This window comes from Trachinotus anak, unplaced genomic scaffold (assembly GCF_046630095.1).
Source record: "Trachinotus anak isolate AG129_WGS33_773 ecotype Australia unplaced genomic scaffold, CSIRO_AGI_Tana_v1 ptg000019l, whole genome shotgun sequence".
Taxonomy (NCBI): domain Eukaryota; kingdom Metazoa; phylum Chordata; class Actinopteri; order Carangiformes; family Carangidae; genus Trachinotus; species Trachinotus anak.
Genome location: NW_027273870.1, coordinates 28583548 through 28601641, shown reverse-complemented (window position 1 = coordinate 28601641; position 18094 = coordinate 28583548). Strand labels below are relative to the sequence as shown.

Here is an 18094-nt window from a genome sequence, read left to right as displayed (position 1 = left end):
GTTGTTGTGTCATGTTTCCAGTTGTTCTTCTGTCAGACTGAGAATGATTCTTCAAAGTCCAGAGACCTGATGGTCTGTTCACTTCAATGAAACCTTCAGAAGTGATTTCTCTCAGTCAGAGAACTCATGTTTTATAAATGAACTGTAGAACATGTTCAGTGTTGGTTGTTAAAGTCAGTTTTTATCACAACAACATACAGAAGATCAACAGAACTAATATTAGTTATAATACACTGAAACACACCAACACACCTGATGAAGAGAAACTGATTCCTTTATTTTTAGTTCATGTCAGCTCACTAACTGTGTGTGTGTGTGTTTTGATCTTTAACACAAGTGTGAAAATTGTTGTTTTTTTCAGAGTTGAATTTAATTGTTAAATGTGTTGATGAGGAAAAGACTCAAAGGCCCAAACCATTAGTTTGACATCCTTCCCTATTATTATTGTTATTATTATTATTATTATTATTATTATTATTATTATTATTATTATTATTATTACACTCTGCTCATTCTTGGGAAAAGATTATTGATCAGGGCAAATCTGATTGATTATCAGTGTTTTTATCTACATATTTTATTCTTCATTCAGGTTGAGACTCTGCAGTTTGTCAAAGATCAGCTGTTCCTCTCTGGCCTCAGCTCTGAAGTCCAACCCCTCCCATCTGAGAGAACTGGACGTGAGCTGGAACCAGAAGCTGCAGGATTCAGGAGTGAAGGAGCTGTGTGGTTTTCTGCAGAGTCCAGACTGTAGACTGGAGACTCTGAGGTCAGTAGAGGGGCGGAGTCACTCCATGCTGCTTTCATCAGTATTTTACTAAACACAGTATCAGAGCAAAGATCCAGTGTTTCCTGTGAACCTCCAGCCTCCTCAGTGAAGCTGTGAGAGAACAGTGACAGGCTTCAGGATTGGACAGGAAGACAGAGAGAGGGAACAGTCAACCAATCAGCTGTCAGTAATCAGGGATATATCAGGAACACCAACAGCTTGTCTCATGAAGCCAGATGAATATCATTCAGCTTTGTTTGGTTTTAACTTCGGCTTTTCAGACAGACTCTTGCTTACTTTGTGACTTTGCGGCGTAGCTCACCATGGTAACAGGGGTCGATTGACAGGCTAACCTGCTCTGAAGCAGGATCAATTAAAAGCATCAGACTTTATAAACAGCCAATCGTCTCTCTGGAAAAACACCATCACCTTTGTTTTTTTTCTCTCCCGTAGTTTTGTGCTTCTCCTCTCTCTCCCTCTCTCTGTCCTCATTCTGCAGGTCTCTCTGCCTCTGGAGCAGCAGGATCCAGATCCACCACTACTCATCTTTACTATTAACCACTGTTACCTGTCATTATTATTAATAACGCCATTACCGACACAGCTGTTCCTGGTCTCTTTCTCTCTCTCTTCTCTCCCCTCTCCTCCCCCTCCCCCTCTTTCTATCTCCTCTTAAACCCAACCGGTCGAGGCAGACCCCCCCCCCACCCTGAGCCCGGTTCTGTTGGAGGTTTCTTCCTGTTAAAAGGGAGTTTTTCCTCCCCCCTGTCGCCAAGCGCTTGCTCTTTGTGGGAACTGTTGGGTTTATTCTGTAACAAAGTAAGGTCTTGACCTGACCCTGTAAAGTGCCTTGAGATAATGTATATTATGATTTGGCGCTATACAAATAAAATTGAATTGAATTGAATTGAATTGAATCACCATTCAGACAGGATCCCAAAGTGGACAAAATACTGCATTTACCTAAAAGTCAAAATGAAGAGAAAATGTGAAGGTGGTGTTTTTACAGCACTGAACCATTTGATCAGATAAACTAAATACCATTTCAGTCCGTTTTGACTGCCCCTCCCAAAACTAAGGTTCACTGATTAACACACTAATTAGCCTTATTGATACATGATCAGTCAATGTTCAGTGGGGTGAGAATGATCTGGGATCATCACTGTTGGGTTTAATAAAACTAACTCAAACAAAACCTGTTATTTTCCACTCCCTCTGCTACTGTTTTGTTTGTGTTTGTCCCTACAGGTTCAACAACAGAGTGATTAAAGCTTCCACAGCTGATACCTGTGAGTACTGTAACACTGCCTCCTATTCATCAATCTGACTGTAAAATGAGCCTGGGTTCATTTCATCACCAAAATATTTATAGATGACATTTTGGAAAACATCTGTTCATTTCTTAAAGAACTATAGACTGTGTTTACTTCCAGGGAATCTAGATCCTCAAAGTCTGAACAGGTCCTGGATTTGAAGGTCAGAGTTTATGTTTATTAATGTTCAGGTGACAGCAGTATGTACCACAAGGTTACCTGAAATTGGAGGAAGATTGACAGACTGTTTGCCATATGATCAGAATATTATGGTGTATGCAGGGGCGATCTTACTTCAACAAAGGATCTACTTTTCAGAAGAATCCCACAGATCGCGTCTTAAAAAGTTTCTATATGTCATGGTCACTGGAGCCGACAAAGGACCATGGCAGGCGAGTAGCAAGGGAAGATCAGTTTACTTGTCCAAGAAAACAGGCACAGTCAAAACCAGGAGATAAGAATCAGGCAAACAAATCCGACAAGGAGCAGGCAGGTATTTGTAGTCCAAGAAAGGCAAAACGGGGTCAGCGCAGGAAGGCAGTACTAGGAAATGCTGGAAAGCTTGGCAATGTAGAACACAAGACAATCTGGCAGGGAACAAATGAAAATGGACCAGTATATATACACTGAGGAACTAATGAGCAAATGGACTGCAGGTGAGGAGATGGGCGGGGAAACCCAGCTGAGGAAATGAGTAGATTGTATGGCAGGGAAGGAAGGCAGGATCTGAAATGACAGGAGAGTTAGTGAAGTGACATGGAACCAAAATAAAAACAAACTAAGAGTTAGTGTAGCTACGTTACAGAACCCCCCCCCCCCCCCCCCGGGGGGGGGGGGGGGGGGGGGTTCACAGGATGAGCAGGATGAGCCTGGTGGAAGTCTGTGATGAGAGCTGGATCCAGGATGCTGTGAGCAGGGATCCACGAGCGTTCTTCAGGGCCGTAACCCTCCCAGTCAACCAGGTACTGCACTCCCCTGCCACGTCGCCGGGATTTGATGAGCCGACTGACAGTGTATGCCGGTGCCCCATCAATGAGCCGGGGGGAGGTGGGGGTTTGGAGGGGGGCAGAAGTGGACTCTCATTAACAGGTTTGACCTTGGAAACATGGAATGTGGGGTTAATCCTCATGGATGACGGTAGACGAAGAGGGACAGCCACAGGATTGATTATTTTAGAGATTGGGAACGGGCCCACGAAACAGGGAGCCAACTTCTTGGAGTCCACTTGGAGAGGAAGATCCCGTGTTGACAGCCAGACACGTTGTCCTGGGGTGTACCGGGGTGCAGGATTGCAATGTCGATTGGCCGATCGTTGGTAACGGTCAGAAGAGCGCAGGAGTGTGGAGCGGGCCTGCATCCAAGTGCGCCGACACCGTCGGATGAACGCCTGAACAGAGGGAACGCTGGCTTCACGTTCTTGTTTCGGAAAGAGCGGTGGTTGGTAGCCCCAGGAGCATTGGAAGGGTGAAAGACCAGTGGCTGAACTGGGCAGTATTATGAGCATACTCAATCCACAGGAGCTGCTCAGACCAGGAGGAGGGATTACAGGAAGCAAGGCAGCGCAGAGCTGTCTCCATCTCTTGGTTCATGCGTTCTGCTTGACCATTGGATTGTGGGTGAAAACCAGATGACAAACTGACAGTAGCCCCCAGCATCCTGCAAAACTCGGACCAAAAGTGAGAGGTGAATTGAGGTCCCCGGGCAGAGACCACATCAGATGGGAGACCATGTAGCCGGAACACATGCTGTAACAAAACTTCAGCCATTTCCTTGGCAGTGGGTAATTTGGGTAATGGTATGAGCAGGGCAGCTTTGGAAAAACGATCAATAACAGTGAGTATAACTGTGTTACCGTTAGAAGGTGGTAGGCTGGTGACAAAGTCCAAAGAAACGTGAGACCAGGGACAGCGAGGGACTGGCAGAGGATGAAGGAGACCGGATGGAGCTTGGTGAGAGATCTTATATTGAGAGCATATATGGCAAGCAGCAACAAACTCCCTGGTGTCCCTTTCCATGGAAGGCCACCAGAAGCGCTGTCGAAGAAGGGCTAAAGTGCGTCTCACCCCAGGATGGCAAGCCAGACGAGAAGAGTGCCCCCACTGGAGGACTTCCGAACGGAGACTGTCTGGAACAAACAATCGGTTCTCTGGACAAGAACTAGGAACAGGGTGTTCAGTGTGGGAGCGTTTCACCCTCTCCTCCACTTCCCAGGTTACCGCCCCGATGACGCATGCAGAGGAGAGAATACCTTCAGGCTGGGATGGGGAATCTTCTGACTGGAACTGACGGGACAGGGCATCAGGCTTGTTTTTGGAACCCGGTCTGTACGAGAGAGAGAAGTCAAAACGGTTAAAGAAGAGAGCCCACCTCGCTTGATGAGAGTTAAGTCTCTTGGCTGATCAGATGTACTCAAGGTTTTTGTGGTCAGTCCAAACCACAAATGGTTGCTCCGCCCCCTCCAACCAGTGTCTCCATTCCTCCAGTGCAAGCTTGACCGCCAACAGCTCCCGGTTCCCAATGCCATAATTCTTCTCCGCTGGGGCCAGTTTCCGGGAGAAGAAAGCACATGGGTGAACCTTCTGGTCCTCAGCCGACCGCTGAGAAAGAACAGCCCCGACACCGGTGTCCAAGGCGTCCACCTCCACTATAAACTGGCGAGCAGGGTCTGGAAAGATGAGAATAGGAGCAGAGGTGAAGCGTGACTTCAACTCACCAAAAGCCACTTCAGCCACGGAGGACCACCGGAATGGCTCAGTGAGGGAAGTGAGAGCAGTGAGGGGAGCTGCCACTGAACTGTAGTTACGAATGAACCTTCGATAGAAGTTGGCAAATCCCAGGAAGCGTTGAAGCTCCTTGCGTGTGGATGGAGTTGGCCAGTCAGTGACTGCCTTGATCTTGGCCAGGTCCATCCGGATGTTGCCAGCGTTGATGATGAAACCCAGGAAGGATACCTCTGAAGCGTGAAATTCACACTTCTCTGCCTTGACAAAGAGCTGGTTCTCCAAGAGCCTCTGGAGGACTTGACGTACATGCACCACGTGCTCTTCCCTGGACTTAGAGAAAATGAGAATATCATCAAAATACACGAAAACAGATATGTTGAGCAGATCCCGCAGAACATCATTGACTAATCCCTGGAAGACTGCAGGAGCGTTAGTGAGCCCAAATGGCATGACCAAATACTCATAATGACCACTAGGAGTATTAAAGGCTGTCTTCCACTCATCGCCCTCCCTGATTCTCACCAAATGATAAGCGTTGCGGAGGTCAAGTTTAGAGAAAATGGTAGCCCCTTGTAGCAGTTCAAAAGCAGAGGAGATTAATGGAAGAGGGTACCTGTTTTTTTACAGTAATGTCATTAAGCCCCCTGAAGTCAATGCAAGGTCATAGGGTCTTGTCATTTTTTCCACAAAAAGGACCCTGCTCCAGCGGGAGACGATGATGGTCGTATGATCCCTGCCGCCAGGGAGTCATTGATGTATTTCTCCATGGTCTTTGTCTCAGGAAATGATAAGGAGAAGAGTCGCCCCCTAGGGGGAGATGTACCTGGGAGGAGGTCAATGGCACAATCATAAGGGCGATACGGTGGCAAAGAGGTGGCCCGGGCCTTGTTAAAAACCTCCTTCAAATCCAGGTAATCAATAGGAACTCCTGACAGGTCTGGAAACTCAGAGGGGACAGTCAAACCAGAGGCAGATGACAGGACAGACTTCAAACAGACAGCATGACAATGAGTACTCCACTGCAGTATAGTTCCTGAGGACCAGTCAATGTGTGGATTATGTCTCCTAAGCCAAGGAAACCCCAAAATGACAGGTTGTTGTGGAGCATTGATCAGGTGAAAAGAAAGTGTGATTACCTGAAATGGTCATTTGAAGGGGAGTAGATCTATGTGTAACCCGGAAGAGGAGACGACCATCCAAGGCTGAGGCGTCGATAGGCTTCTCCAGATCCACACGACCGAGACCCAGCTGGGAGGCAAGAGTCATATCCAACAGACTTTCATCCACACCAGAGTCAATGAGGGCTAGAACAGTCTGATAATTCCCAGAACCGAGCAGCTTGACCTGAACCAAAGGCCGAGAGGGCATTTTAGAGTTCATAAACCGGCTCACCAGCGCCCTCAGGATGACTGGTGAGCCATGTCTTTTACTGGACACGAAGAGGCGAAATGGCCGTCCTGACCACAGTACAGACACCTGTTCTCCCTTAGGCGGTGTTGTTCTGCAGTAGACAGCCGTGTCCTGCCCAGCTGCATAGGCTCAGGAGCGTCACCAGGAACATTATTGTGCTGCTCAGAAGGACGCCCCGGAGGGTGAAATGGCTGGTTAACCCAGCCAGGGGAAGCAGCAGACTGGACTCTCTCCCTGTGCCGCTCCCGCAGACGACTGTCTATGCGGATAGACAGAGACACAATTGCGTCCAAATCAGCAGGAAGATCGGCCGCCAGCTCATCTTTGATGTCATCCAAGAGGCCGTTGTAGAAGGCATCGAAGAGCGAGGCAGCGTTCCAGTTACTCTCAGCTGCTACAGTACGTAACTCAATGGAGTAATCGGATACAGACCTTCCCTCCTGCACCAGGTTAAACAAACCCCGAGCAACCTCTCTTCCGGGTGTGACATGGTCGAAAACTTTCCGCAGCTCGTCGGAGAACAGCTTGACAGATGAGCAAATGGCGGATTTCTTCTCCCACTCTGCGGTTCCCCAGTCTCTAGCTCTGCCGGCAAGCAGAGAGACAATATACGCCACCCGAGACCTTTCAGTGGGGAAGGCGGAAGGCTGGAGTTCAAAGGCAAGGGAAAACTGCACAAGGAACGGCCTAAAGCTACCCAGAGCACCGGAATAACGTTCAGGAGGAGGCAAATGAGCATCCGACATAGGAGGAGTCTGGACAGGAGGGCTGACAGGTGATGCAGGGTCCAGACCATGACCTGACAGCGAGAGCCTTTGGAGAAGTTCTTGAATAGTGCTCATGCTCCTATCGTGATGAGCCGCCATCTCCTGCAAACCGCCTGAAATGGAGGTAAGTTGTTCATCGTGGCGCTGAAGAGCGCTGGCCTGTGCTCTCAGCTCATTACAGATGGAGTCAGTGTCGGCTGGGTTTATGGTGGCCAGATTGTTCTGTCATGGTCACTGGAGCTGACAAAGGAGAACCCAGAAGCACGACAAAGAGGCAGGCGAGTAGCAAGGGAAGATCAGTTTACTAGTCCAAGAAAACAGGCACAGTCAAAACCAAGAGATCAGAATCAGGCAAACAAATCCGACAAGGAGCAGGCAGGTATCCGTAGTCCAAGAAAGGCAAAACGGGGTCAGAGCAGGAAGGCAGTACTAGGAAATGCTGGAAAGCTTGGCAACGTAGAACACAAGACAATCTGGCAGGGAACAAATGAAAATGGACTGGTATATATACACTGAGGAACTAATGAGCAAATGGACTGCAGGTGAGGGAAATGAGTAGATTGTATGGCAGGGAAGGAAGGCAGGATCTGAAATGACAGGAGAGTTAGTGAAGTGACATGGAACCAAAATAAAAACAAACTAAGAGTTAGTGTAGCTACGTTACACTATATTTTACACATATTACACATATTTAAAATTAGAGTTTAGTCTCTGCTAACCAGACCATGTTAACTGTGAAACGGTTTGCAGCTGATTGGTGAGTTTGTACCAGTTCTCCACCTGAGCAGAACAAGAACCACTGTCACCAGCTGTAGTCCACGATGATGGATTTACAATCTGTCTGCAGGACCAGACCCAGAAACAGGAAGCTGGATGAGCTTGGGCAGAGACTGAACTTTCAAATTCATAAATAAATAACAGTACTGTCCGAACAAATACTTCATATGAACTAAGAAAAAAGTGAGATTGGTTGGGACACGGTAGAACTAAAGACAACATTGTAGGTGAAGAATTGCAGCAAGATCAGAATTGAGTGCACATTAGGTTAATTGGGGATTCTAAATTGCCCGTAGATATGAGTGTGAGCATGAATGGTTGTTTGTGACCTGGTTTGGATAAGCAGTATGGAAAATAGATGGATGGATGGATTTTCATGCATTGTAAATATCCTCAGTGAGCTGCTGAAGAAGATTTGTGCGTGCTCAGAGGATCATCATTGTTAAATAAAGGTTAAAGATCATTTTGATCAAGAAGAAGATTGAGCTTTTTCAATGACCTGTGCATTAGAGGGGATGTCTGGCTTAAAGTCTGTTGTTCTCTGAAAACAGTACAAAGGTCTGTGATCTACAAACATTTAATAAGTCTGACTGCATTTTTGTGTCAATGCAACTGATGTCAGAACAAGACACTAACACCTGGAGGAATAATAATCATCCTCCAGATTTGACTTTCTACATTGCAGCTGCTGTTTAAAATGGTAACTGGAGCTTCTCAACCACTCAAAGCACTTTACACTGCGAGTCACACTCACCCATCCCAGCCATAGCTGGAGGTATCTGTGCGACAAAAAGGCTGCAGCTGGTGAATTTCACTGAATGAAGGCAGCTGCCAACATCTGGCATATCCATATAATAGACTGAATTTACTTATAAAATATCAGATATTTGGACACATCCGCTCAGGTTTTGAGCTGCTGGTGTTTGACTCTGTTCACATTTTCTGATGTCACCTCTGACTCAGTAAACACTGATTTCTGATGTGTGTGTTCTCCTCCCATCAGGTGACGCTGATGTCAAACTGGAGCCAAAAACAGAAGAGACACAGATGGATGTGTCTGAGGATAAAACAAAACTAAAGAAGGTGAGAGAACAACCATCAGACAGATTTCAGGTCTCAGCACACAGCAGGCAATGGAAAACAAATATTCAAAGAATTATCTTCTGTAGCTGGAACTTCTTCATCAGTTTGTGCAGGTGGAGAAATGGATAAAAACTAAAACATCTGTTGTGTAGATTTTTGCATCGTGTGATAGACGAGGAGTTTCTGAACAGTTTGGTAATTAAAAAAGGACATTTACGTTCCCGCAGACAGCGAGACACTGTACAGATTCTGCCCAATTTATGCCCTTAATTTGTCATCTGGACTAATTTTAGAATCTGGACAAATATCATTTTGTGGTAACGATGCCTGATCAGTCACATGATCGATCAACAATCTAGCTTTCAGATGAACGTTGGATTTCTGTCTGCAGTTTGACCAGTTCTACAATCTGATTTCCAACATGGCTGCTCTCAGAAATCGGTTATAAATCATAGTAAGATTATTTTAATATTACTGCAGTAGTATTTTATGTTGTGTTGTGAGTAAGACAGTGGTCTTAAAACGTGTAATGTGAGTTTACAGAATGCACAAGATTATTTAAAATGCAGTGTCAGCCCAGCTTTACAGACCAAACCCTTCTGTCTGACCTGTACACTGTGCTTCAGTTCAATGTGACCTGTGTGAGAATATTTATCGATGAACACAAGCTGGTTTTTTCTAATAAAACAGCTGATGTTTCTTTCTGAATCACAGCCTCCATCAAGTTTCACACCTGAACTGCAAACTGAATCTGCAAAAGTCTCATACAGGTAATGACATAATAAAATCGCTGATTAGGGGCAAAGCACCTCCTCCTCCACAGCAGATGTGATCTCTGCAGTGGTGGTGGTCTTATGGCAGGTATGGATGGTGTATTATGTGCTGTTAAGTTTCCCTCACCTGTGTGTTTTCCTTGCATTTCCTTACATTTCTCATCTTAGAGAAATGAGTCGTCTTTTCCTCTGAACCTCAATGTCAGTTGTTTCTGATGATGACAACACAGCATGATGAGCTGTCAGTCTGTTGTGTCTTGTGATGGATGTTTTATTTGTGTCTCTGGCTGTTTGTCTTTGAGGTAGTTAAGAAGCTTCTCGGCCGCAAGGCGTGAGGTGTGGATGAGATGGGCCCTGAGATGCTGAAAGCTCTGGACATTGTTGGTTTGCCTTGGCTGGTGCACAGCTTTAATGTCATGTGAAGGTCAGGGACAGTGCTTGTGGACTGGCAGACCAGAGTGGTGGTTCCTATATTTAAAAGAAAGAAAATCACTGCTCTTCATCAGCATTGCAATTTATTTGTCGTTTCAGTCTCTCTAGACCTTCATCAGAAGTAATTTAAACAGTTCTTCTAAGCGTGATCTTAAATAGATGATGCTCCACCCCTCTTCTGTGTGACAATCCCCTGTGGGCGTTTCTTTCAGTGATTTCCGTACACTGTGTCATGTTATATTATATTCCACATGATACATATGCGTCTAAATACACCAAAAACAAGTGAGACATCCCATAATATAATATTTACAAGATTATTTACAAAAATTACAATCTATAATGCAAACATCAGTTTGAAGCTTTGCAGATGTGACATGCACTGACTAACTGTGTGGTGTGCTTTGGTATGTGTGCTACAGTTTTGACTCAGACTTGATTTCCTACAGTTTCCTTTTCCCTCTGGTCTCTCGGGGCTCGTTAAGTAGAGTCTGATTTGGGATGAGAACAGTTTTTTAGGCAAAGTTAAAATGTTTTCACCTCGTGAACAGGTTCCTTGTGGTCATTCAGTCGTCTGTGTCCTGCAGGTTCAGGTGTCCTGGTCCAGGTTTGTTCCAGTGTACTTTAACTGGACTGGTGTTTTCTATGGCTCAGGAGGCGGAGCTGCTCTATAGGACCGTCCAATGGGATGAGAGCCTCATCCAATCAGCCGGCAAGACGCCAGCAGGGCCACTGTTCGATATCCAGTGTCCTGAGGATGCTGTGTGTGAGCTCCACCTCCCACACTGTGAAACAAAGGATGGTAAAGACTTTTCTGTTTTGAATGTTAAAAAAATCTAAGCAGAAACTCACATATGTGATCTGTCCAGCTTTGACACTAAATGTGTACAGCCAGACAGAAAATTACGATAAATAAAAAAGGATGGAGGCAAAGTTGCACATCATTGGGGTGGTTTAGAGTTCATGTCAATCAATTCATTTGATCTATCTGAACTCAACTTGTAAGAAAGGAATGAGGTTGAGATTCACCTGTTAGGAGTAAATCAAAGATTAACAATGTGTGTTTTCACAGCGTTGCATTTTGAAGGCCTGCTGTCTGCGGTCCACATCAGTGAGGATGGAATGAGCATCTTGGAGCCGCTGGAGATCACAGACACTCATGTGGTAGTGAAGGTCCCTCACCTCTCTGCATTCGGCCTGGTCTGGGATAAAGTTAAACGATTTCTGAACATCAAGCTGCCAATAAACGGACAAGTTCTGCTGTTTCTCCGACCTCCAGATCGAGGGCCTCGAGTATTCGATGTGTTTCTGCTGCAGGAAAACATCCCTCAGACAGAGGTAAAGAGATGCATCATATGTGCTTACCATAAACCTAAACTTTTATCAAACCAGCTGAGAATCACATGAACATCTAAATTGTAAACCCTCAGATTGCTCTTTGGGTTTTAGGTTTTGTTCTTGCTTCCCTATCGGATGCATTTCTGTCTACCAGTGTCATCTGTGAGACTTTGACCAGGTGGTGCAAACAGAGGCCTGGATGAGTCCAAAATGAAAAATATAGATGTGGTCATCTCCCCAAACTGGCCTCTCTCACTGGTTGCCATTTATATACAGAGTAGATCTCAACATTTCATCTCTATAGCTTTTAAACTCTGGTCAACATTTATTGTTTTTAAAAGTGCATAATAAATAAAAATTGATTCGACACTTTAAGCATTAAAACTGTAATAAAAATGTCCTGAAGGTTGCCGCTCAACAAGGAAATGCTGAAAACATCAAGATCTCTTCTGACTGTAAACTGAGCACTGGTAAAAATTACAGTGTCCACTGTGAACCTGAGGACTTAGAAATACAGCCTGAGGTGAGTCAAGTCTCACACGCTTTTTATGGTTATTAACAAAATGGTCATGAATACAGTTTAGGCTGAAAGACGGAAATTGATTCACAATTAAGAAGTACTAGGTAAACATTTTACAACAAATAACACATTTCCCTGGATTTCAGCTTGCACAATTTCACCTAAAGAATGGACCAAATTTCCACCCAACATTTGAGGTTTTCCTGACTTCGAACCCAGTGAAAGTGATTTTGATGGTCCAAGACGAAGAGAGGACAGAAGTGTGGAGACGTGGTTTTTATCTGCCAGGTAAAGGCTTCACCCTCCTGCAGCAGCATCCACCTGATGTCAGAGTTTAGAATAGAATGGAATAGAATACGCACACGTAAAGCTTTGGCTATTCAGGGACCTTGTCACTGGTTTCATCTCTTATTATTCTTCATTGGGCTTCATGTAATGCAGCCATGTTTTGACCACGTTATTGAGCAAAACCCTCTACTGGGACCATATTACAGAAATGTCCTATCTTCCATCTTAAGATAGGAGGAGTATAGACAGGATTTTATGTCATCCTATCACGTCTCAGTTGATGAAATCCTAAATACTTTTCTCATCTCATCTTACTTAGGTATTTTGTAACCTCTCCGATTTCTCATTTAAACATACAAAAACGGCCTTTTCACTCTGAAAATCCCCTGTAGGAAAAAGCATTTGTCAGTTGCACCACAGCCAGGAGAGCCCCATGCCCAAAGCTGGTCTTAGCTGTTTGGCGAACTGCAGGTGACCTGTATCTACTGAAGAGAATTATGTCATCAAACCATAACACATTGTTCAGGTTTGTTATGAGCCTTTCAAATAATAGGTTCTGCCTGTTGTCATTTTGTTGGTTGTGTAAAAGCTATAAAAGAGCAGCCATATGGATTAAAAAATTAAGCTAAGTGGTGGAAAAGTGAAAGTTAGGGCAGCTTAACTATTATCCTAATGTAAGGAGAGTTTATTTAGAAACGGGGTAAATTTTGTTCCCCATCAGAATGGGGAAGAAAGGTGATTGAAGTGACTTTGAATGTGGGATGGTTGTTGGTTTCAGAAACTGCTGATCTACTGGGATTTCCCCACACAACCACCTCTAGGGTTTACAGAGAATGGTCTGAAAAAGAGAAAATATCCAGTAAGCAGCAGTTCTCTGGGTAAAAATGCCTTGTTGATGCAAGAGGTCAGAGGAGAATGGCCAGAGTGCTTCAAGCTGATAGGAAGGCAGCAGTAACTCAAATCACCACTTGGTACAATGAAGGTTTGCAGAAGAGCATCTCTGAACGCACAACATGTCAAACCTTGAAGCAGATGGGCTACAGCAGCAGAAGACCACACTCCTGTCAGCTAAGAAGAACAATAGAAGACTGGAAAAACGTTGCCTGGTCTGATGAATCTTGATTTCCGCTGCAACATTCAGATGGTAGGGTCAGAATTTGGCGTCAACAACATGAACTTGACATGCATTGAAGGTTCCCAAGAGCACAATGGCCTCCATCATTCTTAAACATAAGAAGTTTGGAAGAACCAGGACTCTTCCTAGAGATGGCTGCCCGGCCAAACTGAGCAATCAGGGGAGAAGGGCCTTGATAAGAAAGGTGACCAAGAACCTGATGGTCACTTTGGCTGAACTCCAGAGATCCTGTGTGGAGATAGAGAAACTTCCAGAAGAACAACCATCACTGAAGCTCTCCACTCTGTGCTTTATAGCAGAGTGGCCAGAGGAAGCCTCTCCTCAGTGAAAGTTTGCAATAAAGCACCTAGAGGACTCTCAAGAGTGTGAGAAACAAGTTTCTCGTGGCCTTGTGAAGCCAAGATTGAACAGTTTGGCCTCAATTCTGGTGGGTTCAAGTGTCAACTCAAGTGTCATGTTTGGTTTCCTCCAGACATTTGGTTGTCCTTGTGAATAAAGTTAAGGGGTCTGAGTTGAATTCAACTTTCTAAATGCACTGTTTATATATATGATATTATACAATGTTATATTATATGTCTTGTTCATCTTCCAGGTCCTAGTTCAGCGGGGACTCCGAATGCCCAGGTAGGGAATCTAAGTGCTGCAGCTTTATTTGCAGGTCCTTCTTTCCAGTCACTTAATAATATCAGGATCAACATCAACAATAAATCAGTACTACTGTTTATAAACACAGCAGGGGTGTAGTTTACGGGGGGACATGAGGGACATGCCCCCTGCACTTATCCAGAAGGAAGTACGGGACCCCCACTTTTTACAGTCCAGAAACTAACATTGTGTAAACAAGACTCCGCCAAAACCAAGTATATGGCTGGACTGCGTACGGTCAATGTACAAAATTGAGGATAGTTGAATGAAACTACTGTAAAAATGATGCAATCATGTCATTAGCATGTCATTTCAGTCTAGCATCAGCCGGTTTTAGTCTGGTGTCAGCTGGTTTCAGCATCGTGTCAGCTAGTTTTAGTCTAGCATCAGCTGATTTCAGCATTGTGTCAGCTGGTTTCAGTCTACCATCAGCTGGTTTCAGTCTAGCATCACCTGGTTTCAGTCTAGTGTCAGCTGGTTTCAGTCTAGCATCAGCTGGTTTCAGTCTAGTGTCAGCTGATTTCAGTCTAGCATCAGCGGGTTTCAGTCTCGTGTCAGCTGGTTTCAGCTCTTAATCTGTTTGCTTCTCTCCTCTCTGTGCTCACATGCACTATATGGTATTTTAATACAGCTGAATTCACAACAAAGCTGTTCTCATTGATGTGTTTCTGCTGTCAGACAACAGAACAAGCTTTAAACAGGGACTGAAACATTAAGATCCATCCATTAAGACTACGTGTTAACTTCCAATCTCCAAACTGCTGCTCCACCTCTCTGACACTCAGTGAACAGAGTAGCCACAGATAGAGGTGATCTGTTATAATTTCACCTCATGGTTTACCCGACAATCTCAGATTCATTTATTAGTGATGGAGAAAGTTTGTATCCAGAAGAATCATTTTTTAAGCCTCATTTAACACAGTGTTTACGTCAGTGAAACACAGTGATAGAAATTACGACGAGCAGCCAAATCACAAACAATTGTGCTGCTGCCTTCGTGCAAATATTAGATGTCACAGCACTTTGTGCTACAACTGAATCCGACAAGGATTCTTACATCTCTTTATACTTCGTCAAAAACTGTAGTTATTATCGTTAGCTGAGACCAAGACAAACGACTACAAGGTGACAGAAAACATTTTATCTCATTCGGGGGGGTGGGGGGCCTTTTACACATCTGTGCTCAGGGGCCTATTGTATAATAATCCATTGATGGAGTTACAACTGGAAGCTGTTTATTATTTCACACACCATGTGAACGGGATTTCCCTGGAACTAATGGTTTATACCATCTGACCAGTCAGACTGGATACCTGTGGGAGAAGGTGTGGCAGCAGTGGTGGAAAACAAAAATTGTTAGAAACCAAAGGTAAGAACCTTCTGACACTTTGTGACACAGACTCCTAAACTGTATTTCTTATTTGCAGAAACACAAACGCTTGTTTCAGGCGGTGTTTTCTGAAAACTCTTCATACAGTGATCAAAATCACAGACTGATGAGTTTATTGATTTTCTCTGATGTCACAGGGTTTGGCAAGTTATCAGCACGTGTCAGGATTGGAACAGGAACATCAGAGGCAGACAGGTAGAAACAGGATGGAAAAGAGGGTTCTTGTACATAGACATATTACAGGATGATAGTTACTGTGTGGTTCGCAAGTTTTATTTCAGTACTGTCAGGCTTTCAGATCAGTCATAGGATCTCTTCTCTGACTGTTTCAGGTTCAGCAGATGGATTTCAAAGCATTTTCTCAGCTGAGAGTTTCCCACCACCATAAACAAACCAAACCAAATCACATCAACACACCAGACCTCAATAAACCAAAACACGCGTTAGCTGTGTGGAGCTAAATGGACCCTGCAATAGTTTTGTTAGCTGCTGTTGCAGAATCAACTGTTATTCTCTTTAGAAACATGTCGGTTTAAACGTCTGCATTTCCATGATAACTGGGCAAACTCCATCTGCTGAGGAAGACCGTGTGATGTGACAGAAAGCTCCAGAACAGCTACTGAGTAGACTTGTGTTGAGATGCCGTGTTTACTGAACATCCTCCTGAGTTTCTGTGACACATGAACAACTGGGGCCAAACCAGTGAGATCCAGTAGAAACCAGCAGCAGAGACACGAACACCACTGTTTTCTAACTGTACTTCACACTAACCTGATTCTCTCATTTCATCAGGACGCCAAGATGACGGAGACGAACCTCATTGACATCCTGGACAATCTGAAAGATGACGAGTTCAAGCGCTTCAAGTGGCTCCTCGAGAAGGAAACGGTGGACGACATCCCGCCCATCAAAGTGAAGCAGCTGTCGAATGCAAAGCGGGAGGAAACCACTGATTTGATGGTGCAGAAATATGGATTTACTGGAGCTGTGGGGCTGATGGAGAGACTTTTAAAAACGATCGGCAGGAACGACCTGGTGATGAAATTACAAGCCGTCAGCTCAGGAGCAGGTCAGTCACAGGAGGAGAAACACATGAATGAGAAATGCATTTACATCACATCAGTTTGTTGTTTCAGTCTGTCCTGCATCCAAACAGCTGACCTGTGAGTTTACCACACTTCACACTGTGTTTACAGAGAACTCTAAACATAGATACTCACTCTACTGGGACCTGCTTCCACACAGATGCTAATTCACCAATAACTGTTGCATGTCGCAGCTTGCTTGTTTCAAAAGAGTTGCAAACTTTTATTGAAGCAGTTGTTGGAGCAGGGAGGTGTGACTCCATAAAGCAGGTGATGCAGGTTTATATTATTCTTGGTCAACTGTTTTACGTCCTAAAATATTGCTTCAGTCTTTTCTTAAAAATCAAAGTGTAAATACGATGCTCACTGTATTACACTGCAGGTCAGCTGAGTGAATCTGAAGCAGCTACACTTCACTTTGTTGTGATGGGAAGATGAAGAGCTCAATATATTCTAAATTAAGCATACATTTAAATGGACATTGGGCTGTTTCAGTGGGTGTTTTTTAAAAGTGTCTACAACACACTGGCCCAGTGAACAGCAGCACATCACTCTGTTTCTGTGCCGGTGTTCCTGCTGCTTCTCTAAACTGACATCTGATCTGAATCTAACACACAGACTTTGCATGAGTACCTCACACAACCCCACATCAAAGAACCATAACTATCACTTTAAACTTAGAAGCATCATTTTACATCTGGTCCTGCTCTTGTCATTTCTACCAGCTCTCTGTTGTAAGTGTCAGCTGCTTTTTGAACACAAGTACTTTTCTGGTTTATCCGCTAGGTCCTGGTCCAGCAGGGATCCAGACTGAGAAAAGAAGTCTCTGAGGTCTGCTCCGACTCAGTTTTTCAACAGGGCGTCTATTCTACGTCAGCTGCCGGATGAACTCCTGGAGTGTGGGGAGTCTGCTGCTGGGACACCAAACAGGGCAGAGAAATCTCACGTGGTGATCGACGCCACACTGTGACACACTGTGACACACTGTGAGGCAGATTCCTGCCTTTCAACAAAGCTGAACTTTATGTGAAGCAGAAACAGTGTGTATCATTTACATTTGCTCATTTGGCAGACGCTTTTATCCAAAGCGACTTACAAGTGAAGGACAATTGCAAAGTGTCGGTGCAGTGGGAAACCTTTATTACTTAGTATTAGGTATTACATCTGTTTAATAAGTGCAGGGAGATTGTATAAGAGAGTGCGTCAAAAGTGCAAATTAAGTGCTACTCAGACGTGTCAAGGTTTTAGGAAAGGAGGTGCTCTCAGAAGAGATGAGTTTTCAAGAGATTCGTGAAAATGGGGAGAGACACCCTGCTCTGATAGAACTTGGAAGCTCATCCCACCCTCATCCACGGTCCTTGAGAGGTTTAGTTGAAGGTGGCGTTCCGTCATCTTGGCAGATCTGCCAGGGAGACAAACTGAGATCCCTGCAGAGAACGTGTGGTCTTCTGGTGGGAATTTCAGGTATAGCTGGGTGTCGTCGGCGTAGCGGTGATGTAAGAAGCCATGTGAGCAGATAACTGGACCCAAGGAGGTGGTGTATATAGCAAAGACAGGTCCCAGTACTGATCCTGGGGACACTCCAGTTGGGAGGAGAAGGGCTAAGGACATCTTCCCTTACCATGACACAGTGAAAGAACACCCAG

General features: G+C 44.6%; 2 protein-coding genes across 11 annotated transcripts in view; both read left to right on the top strand.

Moving 5' to 3' along the window:
• The window catches only part of LOC139636912 (uncharacterized), a 123538-nt gene that overhangs the window by 4361 nt on the left and 101083 nt on the right, over positions 1–18094 (top strand). For 9 of the 10 annotated variants that reach the window (XM_071505332.1, XM_071505331.1, XM_071505340.1 and 6 more), the window contains exon 6: positions 593–769. The exons of the other annotated variant lie outside the window; for it this stretch is intronic. In XM_071505332.1, coding sequence (XP_071361433.1) covers positions 593–769 — 177 coding nt within the window. The remainder of the gene's footprint in view (positions 1–592; positions 770–18094) is intronic. 10 annotated transcript variants of the gene reach the window in all.
• Positions 785–18021, top strand: LOC139636918 (caspase recruitment domain-containing protein 8-like). Its single transcript, XM_071505350.1, has 10 exons — positions 785–2058; positions 8763–8842; positions 9557–9612; positions 10635–10849; positions 11120–11385; positions 11792–11908; positions 12052–12193; positions 13921–13952; positions 16156–16432; positions 17235–18021. The coding sequence occupies exons 2-10, from the start codon at positions 8807–8809 to the stop codon at positions 17276–17278; spliced, it is 1185 nt and encodes a 394-aa protein (XP_071361451.1). The 5' UTR covers positions 785–2058; positions 8763–8806; the 3' UTR covers positions 17279–18021.